The 14869-nt window shown below is 70.8% G+C and overlaps 1 protein-coding gene across 1 annotated transcript in view; it reads right to left on the bottom strand.

Moving 5' to 3' along the window:
• TBC1D22A (TBC1 domain family member 22A) overlaps positions 1–9609 on the bottom strand; it is a 57137-nt gene extending 47528 nt beyond the window's left edge. Inside the window, exons 1-4 of the mRNA XM_056107097.1 lie at positions 9465–9609; positions 2717–2773; positions 2219–2526; positions 1257–1424 (exon numbers count right to left, since the gene is read on the bottom strand). Of these exons, the coding sequence (XP_055963072.1) occupies positions 1257–1424; positions 2219–2526; positions 2717–2773; positions 9465–9526 (595 nt within the window). The 5' untranslated portion in view covers positions 9527–9609. The remainder of the gene's footprint in view (positions 1–1256; positions 1425–2218; positions 2527–2716; positions 2774–9464) is intronic.
• Between the last annotated feature and the right edge of the window lie 5260 nt (positions 9610–14869).

A 14869-nucleotide genomic window follows, 5' to 3' on the forward strand; every position in this document is an offset into this window, starting at 1 on the left:
ACGGGCGGGCAAGGCCCCAGATGCGGGCGGGGGGGGGGGGGTGGCCGGGCGGGCAGTGCCGCCCTGTCGCGGAGCTCGGGGCTGGCCGTGGACAGGGCCCGGCTCCCGGCAAGCAGAGGACAATCCGCCGGGCCTCTCCTTCCCGGGCTCCGGCCTCGGCGACCTGCCTGCGACGGACGTGCAGGAAAACACAGCTGGGAAGCAAACCCGACCGGAGCCGCGCCCGGGGGCCACCGCGACCAGGACCTCGGGCTGACCGGCCACCTGCAGGCTGCTCGGCCCAGCCACGCGCCACACACGCCACCTGCTGGTCACGCGGGGCACTGCCCCGGCCAGAGGAACGGACGCAGGGACACCGTCCTGGGCACACGCTGGGTACGCGGGAGGGTCGCGGGAGTGCAGGGGGCACCGCGGGCGGGCGGGGGAAGTGCTGCAGCACTGAGCACTGGGAGAGCGTCGCGGGAGTCCTGGGGAGTGCTGGGGGAGCGCTGAGGAGCACTACGGAGTGCCGCAGTGCTCGGGGAGGACTGTGGGAGGACTGGAGGCTGAGAAAGTGTCGTGGGACCATGGCGTGACGCAGGCGCGCTTCAGGAGCACCGCAGGACTAGGAGAGCGCGGAGAGAGCACCGTGGGAGCACTGCAGGAGTGTCATGAGGGTGCTGGGGAGTACTGGGGGAGCACCACAGCGGTGCGTGGGGGTACTTGGGAGGACTGGGCACTACAGGAGCACCATGGGGGCACTGAGGAGTACTGAGAGAGTACTGCAGGGGTACCATGGGGTACCAAGGAGTACTGAGCACTGCAGGGGTACCACGGGGGTGCTGCAGAGTACCGAGAGTACTGCAGGGGAACCATGGGGTACCGAGGAGTACTGAGTACTATGGGGGTACTGGGGAGTACTGGGCACTACAGGAGTACCACGGGGGTACTGAGGAGTACCGAGAGAGTACTGCAGGGGTACCACGGGGTACTGGGGAGTATTGAGCACACTGCAGAGGTACCATGGGCGTGCTGGGGAATACTGAGAGAGTATTGTAGGGGTACCACGGGGTACCGAGGAGTACTAAGTACTGAAGAGGTGCCATGGGGGTGCTGGGGAGTACCGAGAGAGTACTGCAGGGACACCATGGGGTACTGGGGAGTACTGAGTATACTGCAGAGGTACCGTGAGAATCTGCAGTACCGGGGAGCACTGCGGGAGAACTGGGGCGCCGCCCTCCGCCCAGCCCGGCTGCCCGCCGCCCGCGGGGACTCACCCAGGTCCGTGTTGGGGCCGGCGAGGAGCTGCCGGAACTTGTGGAGCCGCGAGGCCTCCCTCTCGCTGAGCGTCGCGCTGCCGGGCGCCTCGGCCGCGGGGCCCGGGACGGAGTCGGCGTGCGGGAGCGACTGGGACCTTTGCAGGGGCGCGGGGGCGCCGGCGCTCTCTGCGGGGACAGGCGGGGTCAGCACCGGCTCCCTGTGGCCCCTCCGAGCCCGCCCCGGGCCCGAGCGGGAGGAAACGTGCTGCGGCCTCTGTGTGTCCACCCCCCCGAACGCCCCGTCCACGCGCCCGTCCCCGCGCCCCACCCCCCAGCACGAGGCCACCCACGGCATCATCAGAGGCCCCTGGTGGACAGCAGTGGGGCAAACGGCCAGCATGGCTGCAGGAGCGCGGGGTGAAAGCATCCCCTCAAGACCCCAGCCCCATGTGCCAGTGAGGACCCCGGAGGACCAAGTCCTGGGAGGGACCAGCCCCTCGAGGGGTGGGGGGATGCAGCCCCTTGGGCTGGCCACACCCCTGTCCACGGAGCCTCTGCACAGGCCAGCCAGCGAGGGCCAGGGCAGGGGCCGAGTGGACACTGCCCAGGACAGGGGCCGAGTGGACACTGCCCAGGACAGGGGCCGAGTGGACACTGCCCAGGACAGGGGCCGAGTGGACACTGCCCAGGACAGGGGCCGAGTGGACCCTGCCCAGGGAACAGAGCCCACGACCACCGAGATGGCCCCAGGGTGGGCACGGACGCCTGCAGGCCTGGCCTCGCACTCAGGGGGCGGCTCAGCCCTCGCACTCACGGGGGGGGGGCTGCGGCCAGCCCGAGTTCAGGTGGGGACAAGGGGGTCTGGGCAGGGACAGGTGGTACAGCCTCAGGGCGCGGGGCCGGGATGGGGGTCCCAATCCCCTCTTCCCCAGGGCCGGGAGGGGGTCCCGCCTTCCCCCGCCGCCCCCGGCCAGGCCCACCTGCAGGACAGGACGCGTGGCTCTCGCTGACCGACTTCACCAGCCGCAGGTCCCCGCTGGGCGGCGGCGGCGTGGCCGGGGGCTCGGGGCCCCCCTGCTGCCGCTGCCCCTGCCGCTGGCTGTGGTCGCGCAGGACGCGGTGCGCCGTCTCCATGACCACGTCCGTGTGCAGCTGCTCGGCCGCCATGGCCAGCAGCCCGTCATCGTCCTCGCCCGCGTCCCAGGCGTCGCTCGTGTCGCTCTCGAACTCCTGGAAGGTGCTGACCCGCCGGGGCCTCGCGGGGGGGCTGGGAGTGGCCTGGGGCAGGCTGCGGGGGGCAGAGGCCACGTTACGGGGCTCGGGGCCGGGACGGAGGGACGGGACAGCCCGACTCCCACTCACGCGTCAGCCGCCACGTCCCCGAGGACCCCGGGCGCAGCCGGGCGGACTCATCAGGAGACCCTCAGGGACCCCCTCGGCCTGCCCCGCGGGCGCCCACCCCTCCGGGCGTCACTTACGTGCCATGGGACAGCGGGTCAAAGGGGGGGTGCTGGGCGCCATACACGTGTCTGATGCTGTGGGGGGGGGGAGGGGGGACACACATCAGCTTCCCCTGGCCCACACCCGCGACAGCAGCACCCCACCCCTGCCGGGGCCACACGCGGCCACTCACTCGCCCAGTGTTCACGCCGGGCTGGGCGACTCCCGGGGCAGGCGGGCAGCCCACAGTGAGGCCAGGGAGGGCGGAGAGCGGGTGGCGGCCACCAAGTGCCCCAGGGCTGGGGTCCTCCCCACCCCCTGTGCCTGTGCCCGGCCAGGCTGGCCCCGCGCCTCTGCCCAGGAGGGGGGACCCCAGCAGGCGAGAGGGGGGCAGCTGCCGGGAGGGCGGGGCCTGCAGGGGTGGGAGCTCCCACCAGCACCCAACCTGCCCTCGGTCCGAGTGGCCCCCCAAGACGGCCAGGGGGGCCTGGGGCCGGCGCGTCGGGTCTGGTCGGGAGCTGCTGATTTTGGGGCACAAAGTGAGCCCTGGGCCCCGCCAGGTGTGGCCCCAAAGCCCCGCGGACAGGTCAGGGACACTCCCACGCAGGAACCCCGGGGGGGGATGCACGGGCTGAGGCACTGGCAGGGGACGCGAGACTGAGGTGCCGGCTGCCGCCTCCGGTACGCCTCCAGCAGCCACGGAATGTCCCGTCTCTGCTGAGCGTCCGCGCCTGGCCGGGTGTTGTGTGCGAGACGCCCGGGCTCTCACGGCATCTCCCGCCCCGAGGCAGCACCCCCTTCCCGGGCAAGACGCCCCCGGGACCCCCCAGGGCCGGGCCGGTCTCCCCGCGACCTCGCTCCTCTTCGCTCTTGCTGGATTGGACGTTAGTGTGATTTAGCCACTTGGGGTAGACTTTAAAGCGTATTCGCACAAAATCACTCGCAACGATTTTTTTTTTTTACCTACACGGCTGGAAAAAAGAAAGACAACGATACTGCGGAAACTTATCAATGTGTCACTGATCTGGGATTCTGCAGGTTTCGGGGGATCACCTAGACGCGTCCTACTCTGCCTCCTCCACGGGAATTTGCTTTTAAAAAAAACAAACTGCTCTCTTCTCGGAAGGAGTAACAACAACAAGAATCACAACACACCCGACCGTGTGTCTGGGGCGGCTGGCCTGGCGGCCGAGTGCTCTGGGGCGGCCCGAGTGACAGCGGGCAGCGGGCGCGTCCCTCCACCCGGCTCGCTGGGCCCGACTCCGACTCCCCACACGGTCCCTGAGCCACCGGGGGACCCCGCGGCGCTGAGCCAGGACTCAGGCCGAGCACCGCCGGGTGTGACCCCCAAAACAACCGCACGATTAAGGCTGTGTAAAGCCCTGTACCTCGCTCAAGACTGAAACCATAAATGCTTCACGGGTCACGCCAGCAGCCCGTTCCGGACAGGCAGCGAGGCCACGTGAGGAACGGGGCACGCCAGCAGGACACGCAGGGCGGCCACACGCCGGCGGGCAGAAGGGAGCGGCCACGCTCAGGCGGCCTGAGCGGCAAACGGTGCCCTCCGGGCGCCCATCTCCACCGCCGGGGAGACCACGACACCTGCGACCACACGGACACACCCGAGATCACACACCTGCGGTCACAAACGCCCGTGGCCACACACCGGCGGCCACGCACGTCCGCAAACACACACACACACACCTGCGAGCACGACCGTGCCCACGCGACCCCCGCGGCTCTCTCCAGAGGCGCCGCCCCCCCCACCCCCCCACCCCCCGCCCGGGCCCGCCTTATCGCCCGCTGCAGGCGCTCGGCTCCCTCTGGAAACTCATTAATTCTTTATGCGCAAACCACTGGCGCTTATTGAGCAGAAAATGTTCCGGCGAAGTTCAAGCGCAGACTGAGGGGGGCCTCGTTTCATCTTATTAAAATTGCATTTTTATTTGGTCTCGCGTAGCCAGAAAGAAAACAAGCTCCAACGGCAGCCCGTGTCAGCGAGGACGCGGCCCCAATCCCGCTCACCGCGGATAATGAAGTCGCCCTTAAAGAAACATTAGCCGATAAATCGCTAATAAATGAGACGGCCCGGAGCTCCGCGGCCACTCGCTGCGCCGGGGACAACGCCGAGGAAAAGCAGATGCACGCGACGTGACCCTCCCCACGTGTGACATCCACCACGCACCGACACGATGTGGCAGAGCCCACATCGTACACGTGGCATGACCCATATCACACACACAATGTAGCCCACATCACTCATGTGGCTTAACCCACATCATACACACGCTGTAACGCATGTCATACACGTGATATGACACATGTCATACGCGTGATACAACCCACGTTATATACGTGACAAAACTGACACCATACATGTGACATGACCCACGTCATACACATGACATAACCCACATCGTACACATGACAGATCCGCATCATACACATGATATAACCCACATTATAAACATGACATAACCTTTCACACACATGACATGCCCACGTCGTACACGTGACATGACCCACATCATATACAGAACCCACACCACACACGTTAGAACCCACATCATACACATAACTCACATCACACATGCTACATGACCCACACCAGACATGTGACGTAAACCACATCGTTCACATGACAACCCACAGCATACAGCTAACCCACGTCCTATGTGAGACCTGACTCACATTCGATACGTGACGTCGCAAACATCACACACGTGAACATGACCCACATCATACACGTGACCACCCAGACCATCCACACGACCCACATCACACACGAGACCTAACCCACTTCATACGCCGGCTGTCACCCACACCATGTTCGTGACGTGACCCGCGTCATCCACGCGGCAGAACCCGCTTCATGCGTGTGACAGCCCACTTGACACCCGTGGCCACCGTCCGCTCCCTACGCAGGCAAATTCCACCTGCAGGCAGGCCCTGGGGAGCCCAGGCACGGGCATTGTGGAGCAAGGCCAACGACACTGGCACGCGAGACAAGCGCAGAAGCCCAGACGTGCAGGACGGGCTGAGCGACCCTGGAACGCTGCCCCCAGGACGGCCAAGCCCCCTCCGGCCAGCGCACCAGGGGCGCTGCAGGTGGCCTGGCCTGCAGGGCGGCGCTCTCGGACGCACCAGGGAGGACCGGCGCTGCAGGCGGCCTGCAGGGCGGCGCTCTAGGAGGCGCAGAGCAGGCGCTGCAGCCTACAGGCGGCGCTCTAGGAAGCGCGGGGAGCAGGGGAGCCCCTGGAGGCCTGCAGGCGGCGCTCTAGGAAGCAAGGGGAGGAGGGGAGATGCAGGGCGGCGCTCTAGGAAGCGCGGGGAGCAGGGGAGCCGCTGGAGGCCTAAAGGCGGCGCTCTAGGAAGCAAGGGGAGCAGGGGAGCCGCAGCGGCTGACACCCGGAAGCCCGAGCGAGCCCAGCGGGGGCAGCGGGGGTCCCAGGGGGCGCGGACCCTCAGTGGCCGAGCGCCCTGCAGCTGTTCGGAGCAGCCAACAGAGAGGGGCGGGGGCGGGGGCCCCCGGGGGTCGCGGAGACTGGGGCTGGGGGGACCAAAGGGGCGTCTGGGGGGGTCTCAGGCAGCGGGGGGGAGGGGAGGCCGGGGGCAGGGTCAGGGGGTCACGGGGCAGCGCCCCCCGCCCCCCTGCGGACACAGCCCGGAGCCCAGGACGTGGGACCACCCGGCCCGGCACCGACCCGGTCCCCGGGGCCCTTGGGTGCCACCGCGCGGGGAGCCGGGAGCGAGCCGAAACCCCCGGGACGGGCCGAGACCCCCAAAGTGAAAACGCGGTGGGCGCCTCCGAGTCCTGCCAGGAACCCCCCGGGGAGGCCGGAAGCACCCGGGAGGGGACACGGGTCAGCCGAGCACAGACCCCCCAGCAGACCCCCCAGCAGATCCCCAGCAAAGACCCCCCAGCACAGCACAGACCCCAGCACAGACCCCTCCCAGCACAGCAGACCCCCAACAAAGACCCCCCAGCACAGACCCCTCCCAGCACAGCAGACCCCCAGCAAAGACCCCCCAGCACAGACCCCTCCCAGCACAGCAGACCCCCAACAAAGACCCCCCACACACAGACCCCACGGCCCCCCACTCCGACCACCGGGGTCCCACCCCCCCCAGAGGCGCAACCTGGGGGTCTGGCAGAGGGGGCGGGGCCGCAGAACCCCGACCCGGATGGCGAGGCCGGGGGTCCCCCAGGCCCGGCCCCACCTCCCCCTGCCGCCCACCCGCCCCGCCGCTCGGCCCCCCGCGGCCAGCGCCCGGTGAGACCCTCTGGGCGCGGGCCGGCCCTCACGGCCCCTGCGTCCCGCCCCCACTGCCCGGGAGCCCCCCGGGCCGTCACCCCCCGGGGTCACCTCCTGCCACCTGTGCCCCCACCCCACGCCCCGCCTTTCCCCCCGCCCGCCGGCAGCTTGTCTGTCCACTGCGCCCGCAGGCCGGGGCCTGTCCCCCACCTCTGGCCGGCTGCGTCCCCACTCTGGGCCCCTGGCCGGGCCCTGGGCCACCAGGGGCACCACCAGGGGCTGAGCAGACCCCGGGGCACGGCCGCCACATCAGAGCCCAGGGCCCCCAGACCCCATCAGGGCCCTGAGACCCCAGGCCCGGTCAGGGCCCCCAGACCCCATCACGGTCCCCAGGCCCCATCAGGGCCCCAGCCCCCGGCCCGTGAGGGTCCCCAGACCCCATCCCGTCAGGGCCCTGAGACCCCGGCCCTCATTAGGGGCCTGAGACCCCATTAGGGCCCTGAGACCCCATGAAAGTCCCCAGACGCCATCAGAGCCCCCAGACCCCATCCGGGTCCTGAGACCCCAGCCCTCATTAGGGGCCTGAGACCCCATCAGGGCCCTGAGACCCCATGAAAGTCCCCAGACCCCATCAGGGCCCCCAGACCCCATCAGGGCCCTGAGACCCCAGACCCCGCCAGGGCCTCCAGACCCCATAAGGGCCCCCAGACCCCATCAGGGCCCTGAGACCCCAGACCTCTCCAGGGCCTCCAGACCCCATCAGGGTCCCCAGACCCCATCAGGGCCCCCAGACCCCATCAGGGCCCTGAGACCCCAGACCCCGCCAGGGCCTCCCGACCGCATCAGGGCCCCCAGACCCCATCAGGGCCCTGAGACCCCAGACCTCTCCAGGGCCTCCAGACCTCATCAGGGTCTCCAGACCCCATCAGGGCCCCCAGACCCCATCAGGGCCCTGAGACCCCAGACCCCGCCAGGGCCTCCAGACCCCGCCAGGGCCTCCAGACCCCATCAGGGTCCCCAGACCCCATCAAGGCCCTGAGACCCCAGACCCCGTCAGGGCCTCGAGACCCGGCCGCCCTGGGGTCCCCAGGCCCCAGCCCCTGACCCTCCCCGGTCGCGGCCCCCACACCCAGGAAGGAGAACTCTCCCGCGACAGCTGGACGCGGGGGGACGGGGGTCTGCAGCAAGGCTGGCCAAGGGGCTCAAGCGGGGCCGGTGGGCGCGTGCCCGGTCACGGGGCTCCCGAGAAGGGCCGCCCCCTGCGGTGTGGCACGACGCGGGGCAGACAGCAGGCTGTGGGGCGCAGAGACCCCCGGGGCCCCAGGGGCCGGGGCTGCCGGACAGACTCTGCCCGGTGCAGCGTCACCTTGGAAGGCCCCGCCGGGGTCCGAGAGGCCCGAGTGCCGGGGCGCTCCCAGCTCGGGGGGCCGCACTGGCCCGCCGCGGACCCCACAGACGCCCCCGGCCCGGGACTCGGAGCCCCGGTGAGCCGGGCCACGCCCCCCTCCCCGCGCGCGCGCCCCTCAGCGGGTCCCGGGGACGCGGGGCTCGGGCGCGGTCGGTGCTCGGTGCTCGGTGCTCGGTGCTCAGTCCCCCGCACTCAGGACTCTGCACCCTCGCGGCCTCTGACCGGCCCGCGCGGGAGGACTTTGGAGCCCGCGGACCCGGGTCACCGCGGCGCCCGGGACGACCTGCTCCGTGGGCGGCCCCGGGGCCCTGCCCGGCGCCCCCTGCCCAGACCCTGGGGCCGGCCGCGCCCCCTGCCCCGCGCCCCGAGCCCCCTGCCCAGTCCCCGCGACCCCTGACCCGGGCCCCCGCCCGGCTCCCCGCGCCCCTGCCCAGCCCCCCAGGTCCCTGCCCGGCGCCCCTGCACAGCCCCCCGGGACCCTGCCCAGGCTCCAGGCCCGATCGCGCCCCCTGCCCAGACCCCGGGGCCGACCGCGCCCCCTGCCCGGCTCCCCGCGCCCCTGCCCAGCCTTCCCGGGTCCTTGCCCAGTCCCCCGCGACCCCTGCCCAGGCCCCAAGCCAGACCGCGCCCCCGGCCCAGCTCCCCGGGCCCCTGCCCGGCCCCCCGGATCCCCGGCCCAGTCCCCCGCGCCTCCTGCCCCGCGCCCCGAGCCCCCTGCCCAGTCCCCGCGACCCCTGACCCGGGCCCCCGCCCGGCTCCCCGCGCCCCTGCCCGGGCCCCCCAGGTCCTCGCCCAGACCCCCGGGCCCCCGGCCCAGTCCCCCGCGCCCCCTGCCCAGCTCCCCGGGCCCCTGCCCGGCCCCCCGGATCCCCGGCCCAGTCCCCCGCGCCTCCTGCCCCGCGCCCCGAGCCCCCTGCCCAGTCCCCGCGACCCCTGACCCGGGCCCCCGCCCGGCTCCCCGCGCCCCTGCCCGGGCCCCCCAGGTCCTCGCCCAGACCCCCGGGCCCCCGGCCCAGTCCCCCGCGCCCCCTGCCCAGCTCCCCGGGCCCCTGCCCGGCCCCCCGGATCCCCGGCCCAGTCCCCCGCGCCCCCCGCCCGGCCCCCCGCGCCCGGCACACCCACCTGCCCGGGACCTTGCTGCTGCTGCGCTTCCAGAACTGCCTCCTGGCGCCGTCGCTGGCCATGGCGCCTCGGCATCCCTCGGGCGCGCGGCCCCACAGCCCCGAGGCCGCTGTCGCGAGTCCCCGCGGCCCCGCAGCCCCCCGGCGCGCCCGGACCCCGCGCCCACCGCGCTTCCGCCTCGCTCCGGAAGTTGTGGCTCGCGAGAGCGGAAGTCCCGCCCCCGGCGCGGCGCCCGCGGCGTCACGGGAGCGCGACGCGACGCGTGACGTCACTGCAGGGCGACGCCCCGCCCCGCCCCGCCCCGCGTCGACGCGGCCAGCGCGTCCGCGCGGCGTGTCCGGCCCGGCGGGGTCCGCGCGTCCCTCCCCGGCGGCCCCGCAGGGCCCCGCAGGCCGGGGCGGAGACCTGGGGGCCCCCCGGCTCGCCCAACGCGGGCGAGGCGGCGCCTGGCCGGGCCGGGGTCCCCCTGGCCGCGGGGTCGCGAGCCTCCAGCCGAGAAGTGGGGGGCAGAGACCGGGCGGGGCAGCCGGGGGCGAGCGCGCGGCGGGAGGGACCCCCGCAGCCCACCCACACCCCACCCGGGAGGCAGCGATGCAGCCCACCGAGACCCTCCAGGAAGGGGGCCCATGCAGCCCACCCAAACTCCACCAGGAAGGCAGCGATGCAGCCCACCGAGCTCCCCAAGCCCCTCCAAAAGGGGCCCATGCAGCCCACCCACACCCCACCCGGAAGGCAGCGATGCAGCCCACTGAGCCCCTCCTGTAAGGGGCCCACGCAGCCCACCCAAGCCCCTCCAGAAGGGGGTCCACGCAGCACACCCAAACCCCACTCGGAAGGCAGCAATGCAGCCCACCGAGCCCCTCCAGGAACTTAGCTAACAACAGCCCACCCGAACCCCACCCGGGAGGCAGCGATGCAGCCCACCGAGCCCCTCCAGGAAGGGGGCCCACGCAGTCCCCCCCAAGCCCCTCCAGAAGGGGGCCCATGCAGCCCACCGAGCTCCCCCCAAGCCCCTCCAAAAGGGTCCCCATGTAGCCCACCCAAACCACCAGGAAGGCAGCAATGCAGCCCACTGAGTCCCCCCAAGCCCCTCCAAAAGGGGGTCCACGCAGCCCACCCAAACCCCACCAGGAAGGCAGCAGTGCAGCCCACCGAGCCCCTCCAGGAACTTAGCTAACAACAGCCCACCCGAACCCCACCCAGAAGTTCGCCAAGGCAGCCCCCACTCGAGCCCCACCAGGAAGGCAGCCAGCGCAAGCCCACCCCCCCACCCCCCATCCCCTGAGCGCAGAGCCAGAATCACGCCCCCAGCACCACTGTGTGGCAAAAATAAGTAAACTCCACTTGGGATCACGGAGACTCAAAGCCAAGGACACTCCGCGTTCTCCTTTTTAACGGTTTTTAGGAATATTTCACGCAGGTGCTGGCTGGCCTCGCCACAGTGGCGTGGAGCGTCCTCCGGGGGGCGCCGGCCTGGACGGAGCCGCAGAATCTGGATTTTTACCAGAACCTGGGGAGAGGACCGGCCTGACCCGGGGTGCACCCTGGGGAGTCCCTCCGACCCAGCTGGGCAGCAGCGCAGGCCAGAGGAGTGGGGCAGGGTGCCAGCCCACCCCAGGGAATTGCTGGGGGGGGGGGGGGGTCCCAGGGGACAATCGGGCTTGCCGCAGTGACACCTTTAGCTCACTGCAATCCACCTGCACACTCCGGGCTGGACCCTCGCAGCCCTACAGAGAGGCCGGCCAGTGCCAGACTGACTTGGGTCCCCAGGTCACAGCTCAGGGGTCGGCAGGGCCACCCCTGCTGGGAATACAAGGGCTGGGACCCCCCGCTCAGGCCCCCAAAGCAGAACAGAGCCGGCGTTGGGGCCGTCCTGTCCCAGGGGAGCTGACCAGTGCCTGGAACCCCTGGCCCTTCCCAGAATCTTCTGGAACTCTCTCCAGAGGCCCAGGTGCTGATGAAGGCGTGGGGTCCTGCCCCAGCCAGGCCACTGGGTCAGGGACTGGTCAGAAGCACCTTGACCGCCCCGTGCGGGTCGGAATGACAGAGGAAGGAGAGCAGCCAAGCGGTCCCGTCCCCGAGCCTCCTCTTCCCGCCACGGGGTCCGGGCACGGGGGCAGTGGGAGGACGGGAGGGGTGCAGGACCGCTGCAGCCTGGGCCCCTCTTCCTCCAGGGAACTCCCAGCCCGCGTCCCCGCCCGCCAGATCCAGCTGACACGCGCCCGCCCTGGCCAGCGTGTCACACTTCCTCGTCTGCCTGCTGCGGCCACTGACCCCAGACGCTCCTCCTGGGCTGCCGCCTCAGCCACACCCGAGTGTCCCGCCGCCTGGGCAGGCCTGAGTCACCCCTGGCCACACGTGGCGGTGGGGGGGGAGGGCTTGGAGCCCCGGGAGGAGGTAGGAAGAGCAACCAGCTCCCGGGCCCTGGCCCTGGTCACGGCCGTCTCAGACTGGGGCCGGGGACGCCCGCAGCCGTGACAGGACCCTGCCCTCTCCGGGGTGGCCCGCCCGCCCTGCCAGCCCGCACACACGCCGCTTCCCCCGGCGGCCACTCCTGAGACCTGCCCGCTGAACATGGGCCAGGAGGCCAGGCCGGCAGCTGCAGCCGCCCCAGGCAGCCCTGCTCACCCGCAGCCGCCGGGCACCAGCGTCACGGGGCCTGGCGCAGACACCGGGTGGCAGCCTGGCACGGGAGCCGTGCCAGCTGCTCCCCAAGGGAGCCGTGGGCACACGGGCATGCGGCAGGCACGAGGACGGCAAGGGCTGGGTGGCACAGCGGGTCAGCGCCAGCTCAGACGTGCCAGGCCGGACCCCTGAGCCCACGGGACAGAGATGCGGATGTGCCCTTGCCACAGCATGGGGGGGGCACCAGAGGGGGTGTCTGCCTGTGTCCGGTGCAAGGACACCGTCGTGCTTGGACGAAGGGAATAACCTGCCCCAGAGGACACTGGCCACAGGCGTGAGGGGACCCGAGGGGAGGAGGGGCTGGCATTGTCCGGAAGAAGGAGCTTACATGTTCTCGCCACAGAAATGCTGGGGTGGGGGTGGGGGGCGGGGAGGAGCCCTGAGAAGCAGCCCACCTGCCCTCTGCAGCTGCCTGTTTTCTGGTGGCAGAGGGAACGGGTGAGGGAGGGAGGGAAAGGGGTGAAGAAGGGAGGGGAAGGGGTGAGGAAGGGAGAGGAGGAGGCGAGGAAGGGAGAGGAGGAGGCGAGGAAGAGAGGGGATGGGGAGGGGGAGAGGAGGGAGGAGGCGGGCAGCACAGGCAGGGGTTTGGAGCGAAGGGGCTCGGAGCCCAGGGCCTGGCCGTGGCTGCAGGGCGTGAGCGGGAAGGAGGGGCAGCGGGCAGGTGCCTGGGGGCCCGCGAACGTGGCCACGTGGCCACGGTGGCAGGGCTGGTCGCCTCAGCGGGGCCCCGTCCCTCCTCTCGCCAGGGGCAACCTGGGGACCGGAGAGGCCAGCAGTTGGGGCGGGCCGGGGCCGAGGGGCAGCGACGGGGCCCTGGGCTGTCGCTGGGGCCTGGCAGGGTCCCAGGGCAGGAGCAGGGGGTGTCGGGGTGGTGTTGCCTGTCCCCAGGGAGGCATGTGCCCAGCCCTGATGGCCCCCCGCACCCCCCCCGCCCAGGCACACTGGCACCCGCGCCCGGACCCGCAGCGAAGCCCCTGTGACCACAGGGCAGGGGGCAGCAAGGGAGAGCTCACCCTTCCAGGCCTGGCCCCTCCCACCTCCACAGCCGCCAGCACTGCCCCGCGTGGGCCGGGCTCCTTCGGGTGCCCGGGCGGGCTGGGGTGGGGACACAGCCTGTAATTTTCCGTGCCCGTGACTGCTGCGGCCTCCCCCGACGGGCCCCTGGGCCTGCCGGAGTGCCGGGGCCGCTCTATTTCTGCTCCCCTAAACGAGGTCAGCCTTCTCCGCGCAGCCCAGGGCCCTCCCCCCACCCCTGCACACCTGGCGTGGCCGTCAGACCCAGATCTGGAACCTCGGGTGACACCCGTCAAAACCAGCTTCCAGGGGCTGGAGCGACAGCACAGCGGGGAGGGCGTTTGCCTTGCACACGGCCGACCCGGGTCCGATTCCCAGCATCCCATAGGGTCCCCCGAGCACCGCCAGGGGTGATTCCTGAGTGCATGAGCCGGGAGGAACCCCTGAGCATCACCGGGTGTGACCCCGTCACTGTGCTCCCGTTGTTCATCGATTTGCTCGAGCAGGCCCAATAACATTATGAGACGTTGTTACTGTGTCTGGCATCTCGAATTCGTCACGGGGAGCTTGCCAGGCTCTTGCCGTGCGGGCGAGATACTCTCGGTGGTTTGCCGGGCTCTCCGAGAGGGGCGGAGGAATCGAACCCGGCTCGGCCATGTTGGCTGCACGTAAGGCAAATGCCCTACCCGCTGTGCTATCGCTCCAGCCTGAGTGTGACCCAAAAAGAAAAAACAGCTTCCTGCACCCGGGCACCCAGGGCCCAAGCCAGGCAGCGGCCGAAGGAAAAGTCAGTCCCCAGGGCCAGCCTAGAGGAGGAATGAATGGCCCTGGGAGCCGCTCTTGCCACGACCAAGCCCGGGACCCGGGAAACAGGACGGGCAGTTGCTGAGACCCAACGCTCCACGCCCACACGCCCACCAGCCGATGCCCGGGCCCCCACCTAGCAGACCCAGACGGGGGGCGCTCCCGGGTCCCTCTGTAGCCGGCCCAGCACCCGGAGAGACAGTCCCGCGGGCGCAGGGAGCGGAGGGGGCGGCAGGAAGGAGGCGCTGCCTGAACCCCCCCCCCCCGGGCCGTGCGTGGGCCCAGTGACTTGCCCCCGTTTAGAATCTCGGGGTCTCGCACACAGGTGGGCTGCAGGGCGGGCTGGATCTTCAGGAGCACAAGGAGGACAGCAAGGCCCGGCCTGTCCACGGCCCGGACACGGGGGCACTGAGAAGGGAGTCCTCTGACAGGGTCAGCCGGGCCCAGAGAGAGAGAACAGCAGGGAGGACGCTTGCTGCTCACAGCTGATCACATCTGTGTCACGGCACCTCTGCCCAGGAGTCGGCCCCGAGCACAGAGCCAGGAGTCGGCCCTGAGCACAGAGCCGGGAGTCAGCCGTGAGCACAGAGCCAGGAGTCAGCTCTGAGCACTGAGCCAGGGGTAAGCCCCGAGCACAGAGCCAGGAGTCGGCCCTGAGCACAGAGCCGGGAGTCAACCCTGAGCACAGAGACGGGAGTCAGCCGTGAGCACAGAGCTGGGGGTCAGTCCCAAGCACAGAGCTGGGAGTCAGCCCTGAGCACTGAGCCAGGGGTCAGCCCTGAGCACAGAGCCGGGAGTGGCACCACCCACACAAGGAGGAGGAGAGGGTCGAGGCTCCAGCCATGGTCCTGGCGGTCCCTGCCCCATGATCCTGTCCTGGCACCCCCCGTGCAGCCTGACTG

Source organism: Sorex fumeus, unplaced genomic scaffold (genome assembly GCF_029834395.1).
Source record: "Sorex fumeus unplaced genomic scaffold, SorFum_2.1 ptg000153l, whole genome shotgun sequence".
NCBI lineage: Eukaryota > Metazoa > Chordata > Mammalia > Eulipotyphla > Soricidae > Sorex > Sorex fumeus.